The 11079-nt window shown below is 49.2% G+C and overlaps 1 protein-coding gene across 1 annotated transcript; it reads left to right on the forward strand.

Moving 5' to 3' along the window:
- Positions 1-3343: 3343 nt before the first annotated feature.
- Positions 3344-4777, forward strand: LOC127328700 (F-box protein At1g11270-like). Its single transcript, XM_051355278.1, has one exon. The coding sequence runs from the start codon at positions 3344-3346 to the stop codon at positions 4775-4777; it is 1434 nt and encodes a 477-aa protein (XP_051211238.1).
- The last annotated feature ends 6302 nt before the right edge of the window (positions 4778-11079 follow it).

Consider the following 11079-nt stretch of genomic DNA (forward strand, 5'->3'; position numbering starts at 1 on the left):
AGATTCCTGAAGCGCTGGATGTATTCTGTCACAGTTTCTCCACGCTTCTGACGTGTTTGTGCTAGATCGGCAAGGCCAGACTCGGAAGCTTCTGAGTGAAACTGCATGTGGAACTGTTCTTCCAACTGCTTCCAAGTCCGGATCGAGTCCGGTGGCAACGAGGTGTACCACCCGAAAGCCGATCCCGTGAGGGACTGTGAGAAGAACCTCACGCGTAGTGGATCCGACACTGAGGCCGTTCCTAGTTGTGCCAAATATCGGCTCACATGCTCGATGGAGCTGGAACCATCTGATCCGCTGAATTTGGAGAAATTAGGGAGCCGATATTTGGGTGGTAGCGGGACTAATTCGTATTCGTCAGGGTACGGCTTGGAATAGCCGATTGTCCTTCTTTTCGGCACCATGCCGAACTGGTCCCGCAGGATCGTGCTGATCTGATCCACGGTGCTGGCTGTAGGAGTTGAACTCTGAAGATTCGCCGGGGTGGCGTACTTAGCCAACCATGCTTGTTTTTCCAGCTCTGAGCCAACTGCAGGAGCTGAGCTCTGGAGGTTCGTCGGGGTGGCGTACTTAGTTAGCCACGTCTGCTTCTCAAGATCTGTCGCTGACGTTCCTCCTGTTTTCCCAGAAGTCCCTGATGTTGCGGCCTGGTTTGTGAGCGCCCAGTTGCCGCAGTCTGGCACATATGTGCACGTGTACCCATGAGGGATCTCCTTAGGCGCCTCCTGCAAGAACTGGCAGTCACTAGGGTCACCACCGATCTTGTAGACGACGAATGCCGGTGAATTCGGCACTTCTGGTGCTGCCCACGCTAATGGCAGCGGTGGACGGGACTGGAGTGGCATCTCTCCTTGATGTGTCCCGAGAGCTGGTCCTGACGGCGAGTACTGGTGCCTCATGATCTCCTGGATCACCCGAAGAGCGACACGCTCCAAAGTGTTGACCAGGTTCTCAGAGTGGCGGTGTAGCGAGTGGGCTACCATGTAGTTGATCTCCTGCCGCAGGGACCTGGTGCGTTCTTCTGATGGGGCAGAGAGCTCTATCCCATCGAGCGCACCGTCAGGCGAGAACCCCTTCCACCTGATGCCATGTGAACGGGTTCTGTGAAAAGAGCCGATGAGATCGGCCTCGAGGATAGCTTTGACCTCGTCATACTTCTTCTTGAGCTCGTCGGTCAGATCCTCGTACGTGACTGGCGTGCCGTCCGCCATCTCAGATGTAGATGGCGATGTGGTTGATGTAGACGATTGTCCCACCGGGCGTGCCAGAATGTGTTGGCGTCAGAAACCCACCGGCGGGCAGCGACGGGCAACACAGTAGAGCCGGGAACAACTTAGGGCTGCGGCTGGCCCTGGTCCCTCCGAGCGACGGCCCGCAAAGCCTCTGGTACACACGTCCGATGCTGGTGCAAGGGCGTGCCACCTGACCTATACCTGGTCAGGAAGGTGATGGAGATGCCTCGCTTAGTTTCCTGCATGGCATACACGTAAACATTAAATACGAGCCTCGATCGGCTCTCAGGTTATCCTGTGAATCGGCTCAAGGAGCCGATCCACCCATGATTCGTACGAGGTGCACGAATATATGGTGGTCCTGCTTGATCAAGATAAAGCTAATGCGATCTACGACGATTTAGGGTTTTCACCGCATAATCGGATCATCCTACTCACGATTGGGCCTCGCGGCCACGCACGGTGATCGTAAGCCGATCCTAGACAAGGCCTAAAAATCAACACGAGGTTGATCCCCGGAACATCCTGTCTAGGACTAGCAAACGACACCCTACGTGCCGCTGGATCCTCCAACCCTTTGTAAGGCCTAACTATTGCAGATATTAAACTAATCCTTGAAGAACAAGGAGCAACCGTAACGGATCGGATCTACTAAATAAAGATCAAGCGGGGTGCCGCCCCTACACCTAAGATAGATGTAAGGGCGGCTAGATATGCAAGGGTTGCACTACGACAGCATATGATACGAAGAACTATGCTAACCCTAACACATCTATGATAACTACGTTGCTCGCCATCAAAAAGGCTTCAGTACGAGCAACGCATGAACAACATGAAGCTTGTGCTGCCTAGATCGCAAGATGCGATCTAGGCAGCATGATGCTTACCGGTAGAAACCCTCGAGACGAAGGAGTTGGCGATGCGCCGAGATTGATTTGTGGTTGAACGTTGGTTGTTGTTTATTTCATAAACCCTAGATACATATTTATAGTCCAGGGGACTTTCTAACGTGGGAATAATCCCAACCGTGCACGAGACAAACTCTAACTAACCGACACGTATCCTAATATGTTACAGATACACGGGCCAACTAGCCCACACTTTGCATATAAAGGCCGATTCACATATTTCTTCCATGTATATTCTTCAAATCCATCTTGATCGCGGCCCACCTCTGACTCGGTCAAATTCTGGTGATAACACATTCGCACCTCCGCGATGGAGGAGGAGGCCTGGCATGCGGTCGAGGACGCCGAGGCCTAGGCATTGCTTGACCAAGTCCGCCGGGAGGAGGAAGCGACGCGACGACGCGAGGAGGCCCGGCTCATCCGCGAGGAGGAGATGCGCCAGGAGGCCAGACGTCTCGCGTGGCAGGAGAGGGAGCTCCGCCTCAGGGAGGAGGCGCAGCTCCGGGCTGCCGCGACGGAGCAGCGGGCGGCTCCGGACGCTTGCTCGGTCTGGGAGGGGGACCTATGGTCGTCGTGGCCGAAGTCCCTAGCGCGGTCGAGCGACAACAGCGCCTCGCCGCCCGGGGACGTCATCGACGCCAACGGCGGCGAGGCCCACAAGGACTAGACGGCGCATCGACGGCCACCTCGTCCTCCAAACCCTAGGATAGGGTTTTTACTTGTTTTTAATTTTAAAGCCCATATAGAGGGCTTCTTAAATTTGCCCAAAATAGGGCATATGTATAAATTTGCACACAATAGGGCATATGTTTAATGAAACTTCGTTACGTTTAAATTTTTCTTTTGTTTTTGTGTTTCCTCACATATGTGATGCGTCCGCGCGTTGGGCGCAGCGTGTGACCCAAACGGACACGCGGACGTGGACCGCTGTCCGGGTATCCGTGCGGCCTTCCAAACGGCCCAAAACAGACGATCCACCGCGGCCGTTTAGGTCGCAGCGTTAGAGATGCCTTATAGACTGCCTAACCCAACATGATTTCCGGTGAACTGATTCTTAACAGAAGGAAGAATAAGTACAACAGAGATTTTCCTAAAAATCAGCGTGAAACTCGTTAGTTGCTAATCGCTAGTGCGAGGTCGTTATGGTACCATATAAATGAGCGGATCAAGTTAGTTGCTATCGCATCAAACTCCATCGACGCCATGAGCCATCTACCTTGTGCGTCAAAGAAGAAAAACCATGTTCCGCACCCGGCCCTTTCCGACCATGTCGTGGAGGAGATCTTCGCGCGGCTTCCGGCCAAGATGGTGTTCAGGCTCCGCTGCCTCTCACGCGCTTGGGCCGCCACCCTCTCCTCCGATGGTTTCGAGGACCTCCATCTACGCGCCGCCAACCTCCATGGCGGCCCCAGGATCATGTGCATGGACGACGACGACGGGGGGACACGAAAGGGGCTCGCGTCGTCGCTCGACCGCCCTGGCGGCGCACCGTTCCTGGACGCCCCACGGATCATCACCGGATACTGTTACCCACCCCTCATCACCCGAGACATGCACGATCACCCGCTCTACAAGAGAGCCCCGCACCTCACCACACAACCGTGCCGCGGCCTCGTCGTCCTAGAAGCTCTGGAAGCAAGGCTCTTTCATGTCTTCAATCCATCCACTGGCCAGATTGCAACCCTTCCAGAGGGCCGAACGACGGGCCCCAGAACTTATATTGGCCCATACTATGCACACTTCGGGCTCGGCTATGACGCGCGCACCGGCAGACACAAAGTTGTCCGCGTTCATTACCGCGGTTGTGCCGGCCGATTCCCACTGTCCATGGGAGCCGGATGCGAGGTCTACGACATAAACAACGCCAACTCCGAGGGGTCATGGCGCGCCATCGGTGCGAAGCCGACATGCTGGATAGACTCTTACAACAGAAACGTCTTTATGCAAGGGCACTGCTATTGGTTAGCACACCAGAAATTGTGCCCTCGAGAGGATCTGATTCTTCTCACCTTCTCCATCAGCAACGAGACATTTGGGACCGTATCGCCACCGCCGGGTGTGCGTGACGACAATCCGTATCATCATAGCTCTTATGACCTGACCGAGCTCAATGGAAGACTATGCATTTTCCGCCCATTCTCCAGGTTGCATAACCAATACGACGTTTGGCTCCTAAACGGACATGGATCGGATGCAGCTTGGGATCTTCACTGTCGCATTGACATAGACATGTCTCCGCAGCTTACAAAGTTCATGTTCAAGCCCTTAACGGATAACTACAAGTCTTCCATGGCTCCACTTGCCATTGTCGACAACGGCCGCCGCATCCTGCTGCTCACCGAACCTGATTCGCCAATAGCAATATGTGCATACACTCTCGACACCGGCGACGTTGAGAGCCTCATTGACATGGGCGCCACAGTAAACCTGGCTGCAGTGTACGAGGAAAGCATCGCCACTCCCGGGTGCCAGCCGCGTGAGGATATTGCCTTGATTTCCTCATCATCTACACAGGCCCTGGGGATAATATTACATCTGCTGCCAATGCACACCCATGGAAACCTTAAGCTTGTTTGTCGGAGCTGGCGCTGCATGATCGAAAGTGACATCTGGCGGGGCATACACCGCAAAATTTAACTTGGCTTATTTCATTTTGTGCCTTTGTGAGCCGTCTCATGTGAGCTATACAAGTATTAGTTCTTAGTTAATAAACATATCATCGGAAAGCTTTCTTCTTTGTTTGTTTGGAAATGGTTTGTATTGATCTTGTTGACTATGTGTGATAAGTTGCCCTTGTGTAACTCTGCTTGATATTTTTTTGCGAGAAATCCACCGATCTATTAATAATCATCAACAGTAGTACAAATAACCCAAAAAGTAAAGAAAATTACAAATTGGTACTCGGACCACCTAGCGACGACTACAAACACTAGCACGAGCCGAAGGCGCGCCGCTGTCCTCGCCCCTCCATCGCCGGAGTCAGACAAAGCTTGTCGTAGTAGAGCTTGTTGTAGTAGACAGACGAGAAGTCGTCGTGCTAAGGTCCCAAAGGACCAGCGCACCAGAGCAGCAACCATCGTCAATGATGACAACCGTAGATCGGAAGAGACTATTATGAAACCACACCAATAAACATGAAAACCGACCGGATCCCAGGAGATCCGACGGGCACACAACTCCACGCGCCCTCCGTCAGCGCTAGATGCGCCACCGGAGCGAGCATAGGACGGGGAGGACCTTATTCTGACTTCAGGATATAGCCGCCGCCTCACCATCCCAAAAAAGAGACTGAAAAGCAAACTAAATTAAGAACGGAAACTCCCCGCCGGCGAGGGACCGTGGTCCGCCACACCTCCAAAGCCCCAAGGCCACCGGAGGTGGAGCGAACCGGCGGTATCGCCGGCGAGGAGGACGGAACCCTAGATGGGTTTTGTGGCTTCTTTCCGCCGCCTCTTCGTACGGACCGGTTCAACTGTTACGTTGCTTGATTTTGGTTGAGCTGCTTGTGTGTGTAGCTTTGATCTGCAACTGGGCATATGGCCCAAGCTATCTAAAAACATAGTATAATTTTACATTATGGCCAGTGGGGATATACTTGCAAAGTATTTTTAAAAATTAAAACGATTTTCCAAATAAAACTATTTTCAATGTTTCTTTTTTATAAACCCCTAGATCCTTACTCCATACAAAAGGAGTGTTAATTTCAAAATAATAGTTTATAAAAAATCATAAATGCAGCTCACTCTTTCTATGCACTTCACAAATGAATTTTATAAAAGTATTTTCATAATTGTTTTCCCTATTTTTCAAAAAAACATTAGAAATTGGAAGAATAGCTTCTTGGAATTATTCATGTCCTTAAAAGTTACGGGAATAGTACCCAATGTCTATAAAGGATTTTGTGACTTCTTTAAATACTAAAAAAAATAATTAGCTATGATCGATTTTTGAATACAAATATGAACTAAAAATAATATATGATCTATGTGCACAGATCCGAGTCCCTCCCGTGTCGCCCCCGAGTGGCGGCCGGGGGAAACCCTACCGCGCCACCGTCGCTTCCCCCCCTCTCCCCTCCCCTTCCTCGCCGCCACCAGGGGGCGCGGTCAGGCAAAGCCTAGCCGGCGCCGGCGGGGATTTCTTCGTCCTCTCGCGCATGGGGGTCAGGCGTGGGCCGCCTTCCTCAGGCCAGGGCGCGGCCTTATCGTTGGGGCCTCAATGGCAGCGCCTGGCCTCTGCTCTGCAGCGGCATGACGGCCGACGAGGCGGTGGGATCCCTACCAGCGGCGGAGGGACGGGTGGGGCGGTCTATAGGGGGACATCCTAGGTCCCCCTCTCCTTGCCTCTCGGCGGCAAGCGGTGGAGGGCTGGCGGTCGACTGCGGCGGTGCTCATGCGTGTGCGGTGTCACGCCGGTGCTGGCAGGGAAGGAGTATACCTCCATGGTGCGGACGAGAACCAGACACACGTTTATAGGGCTCGGAAACGACGCAAGTGAAAAGGTACGCGGGCATGGACGGCTCAGAATTTGCCTCTCGTTTCCAGACCTTAATTCTAAGGCAGCCCAAAGAGCCGAATTGGGCCAATTGGCCTCAAATTCGAATTCCATGCACAAATTTTATGAATCCAAACACAATGTAAAAGTATTTTCATAATTGTTTTCCCTATTTAAAAAACATTAGAAATTGGAAGAATAGCTTCATGGAATTATCCATGTCCTTGAAAATTACGGGAATAGTACCGAAGGATTTTGTGACTTCTTTAAATCCAAAAGAAACCACTTAGCTATGATCAATTTTTAAATACATATGAACTAAAAACTATATATGATCTATGTGCGTGTGTGATAAGCTAAGTGTCAACATCCATCTTGAAATTCCCGTATCCACTTTCTACCTTTTGCTCACTTGTATCATCTTTCAAAGAGATCATGACACCCGCTCAAATTAAATGGAGTTCTCTCCAACTTTTTCTGAAAACCTAGAACCACATCCTCTATCTCATATAGAACTCTATTTCAATGTTTTCATAAATATGTTTAGAAACTCTACTCAAATAAAATTGGGAATGTGATATATGTGTTATATCAGTCAATTCCTTATCAAATATAATTTCTATAAATAAGTTATTAATGTAATTTCTTAATTACAAAATGCATGTGGATGTCAACTATGCCAACTCTCGCAAAGTTATCATCAAATAAATTTGGAGAACCTTTTTAAACCCAAAAGCCTACTTGCTTATTTGCAAAATTTTCAATATCTTGTTTAAATCATATTTCGCCAAAAGTTTCTTAATACAAACCTTGGTGACTTTATATTTGTCCAGAACTAACCAAACTTGAGAATCCCCTAACGAGTCTTACACCATCGGCCGGCCGGTATCACTTGCATTAGCGGTTGAGCGTAACGAATGTGCCGACTGGCAAGGAGTACACCTTGTGGCGTGGACGAGCACCAAACGTGCATTTACAGGGCAATGGCGCCACGCGACCTCGTTGCCAAGGTTGGTCCGGAAGGAGAAGATGGGCAACCGCCGCATCGTGGTCCTTTGTCACACCGTATCGTGGAACACGTTCCATCGGCCGGTCGGCATCACTCTCCAAGAATAATCCATGACGCCATTTCAGGGCACTGTGTGGGGACATCTGGCATGCTGACGCCACCAAAGCGCTTGTTGGGCGAGACGCCATTTGGGAGGCGTGAGTGGTGATGCCCTAAACGCATTAGTCGTCTATCACGGAGCCCGCGCCATGCCGAGGATCGTCGTCCGTAGCAAGCATGTCGCCGAAAGGAGTTGCGGCCTGGAGGTGGGCCCAAGCCAATCGAGCAATCGATTGTACATGCCACCTTCTTCCTTCAACATACACGCCACCGTCTTCTTCCATCTTGTACGCACACCACCGTCTCCATCCATCTTCAACGCCGTCTTCTCTCTTCATCTTCTACGCCGTCTTTTCTCTTCATCTTCAACACCGTCTTTATCTCTCTTCGACACCATCTTCATTATTGTACTCCGTCTTCTCCATCTTACAACCTTGAGTCCAACACATAGCTATGGACTTGACCTAAGATCGATTCTCAATGCAACCGTTAGTTCATAGGGATTGTCATCAATTACCAAAACCACACATGGGGTAATGGACATGTTCTTACATCCGTCATATGAAAAGTCCGGTGATCCTTGTCATATTCAATATTTGTGAGATACAGCATCCTACATGTTTACATAAAACACCATATTATGAGCCATTCCTAACAAATATGAGTTATTCCATCGCAAATACTAGGCATATGTAACAAATTTGAATGTATTTCCTAAGCAAAAAAGTAAAATTTCAAATCTATGGTTCAAACACATGCATACAATGAGGCTATCAATTTCAACACATAACACATCAATATAGATTCCAACAACCAACATTTGCAATCTAGGTTCCATGTCTAAATCGAATAAAATCGGAGCAAATCTTGGATGAATCGAAGGGCACCGAAGTTGGAATACCTTGAGGATTATATGGGGATGGATTTGGCCGGCCAGATCTGTCCAATCCGTGGAGGATTCGGTGTGGGGACGGAGGAGAGGCGGCCGGCGGCGGCAGTTGAAAGGACACGGATGTCGCCTAGAGGGGGGGTGAATAGGCGGTTTAAAACTTTTACGAGATGGGCTTAACAAATGCGGAATAAAACTAGCGTTTACTTTGTCAAGCCCAAAGCCTATATACTATGGTTCACCTATGTGCACCAACAACTTATGCTAAGCAATACAAGCAACTTAAGTGATAGCAAGATATATAACTTCAAGCACGATGGCTATCACAAAGTAGAGTGCATAAGAAATGAGCTCGGGTATAGAGATAACCGAGGCACGCGGGAGACGACGATGTAGCCCGAAGTTCACACTCTTGCGAGTGCTACTCTCCGTTGGAGCGGTGTGGAGGACAAGTCACTCCAAAAGCATGAGGGCCACCGTATTCTCCTCGAGAATTCCCACCAAGAGGGATGTCCTCGAACCACTATGTAACCTTAGGGAGGTTACCGAACCCGCACAAAGCTTGGGGCTATCTCCACAACTTAATTGGAGGCTCCCAACAAATTGCCACAAAGGCCTTGCCCTTGAAGAATCTCCACAACTTAATTGGAGTCCCCAAGAACACCACTAAGATGCCACAAAGGCCTTGCCCTTGAAGATTCTCCACAACTTAATTGGAGTCCCCAAGAACACCACAAAGATGCCACAAAGGCCTAGAATTCTTCTAGGGTTCCAAGAACCCAAGAGTAACAACCTTCTTGTTTTCACCACCACGAATCACCGTGGAGAACTCAAACCGATGCACCAAATGCAATGGCAAGAACACCACAAAGATGCTCAAGTCCTTCTCTCTCAAATTCCAACAAAGCTACAAAAGCTATTAGGGGAATAAGAGAGGAATAACAAAGGAATTCACAAAGAACACCAAGATCAAGATCTAGAGAGTTCCACTCACAAAGAGATGGATTTGATTGGTAGAAATGTAGATCTAGATCTCCTCTCTCTTTTCCCTCAAATGGGGGCAAGAATAATGGAGGGATTGAGAGATAGAGCAAGCTTCTCTATTTCAACAATGGAGGAGAGAGAGAGTTAGAGAAGCCACAACCCAAGGAGGAAGAAGGGGGGTATTTATACCCCCCAAGAAAATCGAGCCGTTGGGCAAAACCAGGACCGGATAATCCGGCCTAAGTTGGGACCGGTTAATCCGCCCTCCCCCCCCCCCCCCCCCCCGGAAAATCCGGCCTCAGGGACAAAACCTGGCAAAAATCCGGCCAAAAGTCCGGCCCCTGTCCAGAGCTGCTTTGCTTCAAGTCCTTAGCCTATTTTGAGGGGCCCGGATATTTTGGAAATATCCGGCCCGGAATATCCGGCCCTGGGGCAATTCCGGGCAAATATCCGGGCAAATGTCCGGCCCCTGACCAGAGGTATACTGAGCCAAATGGACTTGAGTCCTTAGCCAAAAATCAAGGGCCGGATATTTGGCAAATATCCAGCCCGGAAAATCCGGCCTAACAAACTTGTAAAATCAATATCTCAAGATTGGTAGCTCCGAATGGAGTGAAACCAATTTTGTTGGAAAGAGGACGACCAAGAGCTACCCAACAAATATGGAAACTAGTGGGGGTGATTTTCTATTATATTTAGAGGTGCAACACCTCAACATGAGAAACCGAGAAAAACACCAAACTCGAAAACGCAACAAGTAATCTATGCAAAATCCGTTTTCGATGAACTAGAGCTTGTCATGAGAATAAGCACAAGCTCTAAAACATCACATTGATAAGACCCAAATACCAACCAAGAAAGGTGATGCAAGGATGCAAAGGTTTGAGCTCTCTCCGAACGATACGATCGAGTTACTCACTCGAGAGCCCTCTTGATAGTACGGCAACTAAACTATAAACCGGTCTCCAACTACACCATGAGACCGGTTAGAAAGAAACCCTATCAAGAGCAAACCTTAACCTTGCGCATTCCACTTGAGCTCGATGATGACGATCTTGATCGCAACAAGATGGAACGACTTTCTTGCTTGTGCTTGCTTGACGAAGTCTTGTAGATTGTTCCCCCATAAACCACCATGGGAGAGCTTCTTCTTCGGCGCATCTTCACATATCCATGATCACCATATGGATGGCAAGACTCAAGCAAAGGATCTCTTCGAGATGGCTCATCTTGAACTTGCACTTCATTCTTCATTCTTCATCATGTTGATGTCTTGAATTAACTTGAGGGCACACTTCATCTTCATCTTCAAGACATACTTGACACTTGATATCCTTCATCAATTTCTTCTTATTGCAACCTAATACAAACATGTTGATGTCTCGAAGTAACTTGAGGGCTCACTTCATCTTCATCTTCAAGACATACTTGACACTTGATATCCTTCATCAAAATTTTCTTATT

The sequence above is a fragment of the Lolium perenne genome, chromosome 2 (genome assembly GCF_019359855.2).
Source record: "Lolium perenne isolate Kyuss_39 chromosome 2, Kyuss_2.0, whole genome shotgun sequence".
NCBI lineage: Eukaryota > Viridiplantae > Streptophyta > Magnoliopsida > Poales > Poaceae > Lolium > Lolium perenne.

Coding starts and splice junctions, on each gene's coding strand:
- LOC127328700 (XM_051355278.1), top strand. CDS start 3,344: ATGAGCCATCTACCTTGTGCGTCAAAGAAGAAAAACCATGTTCCGCAC.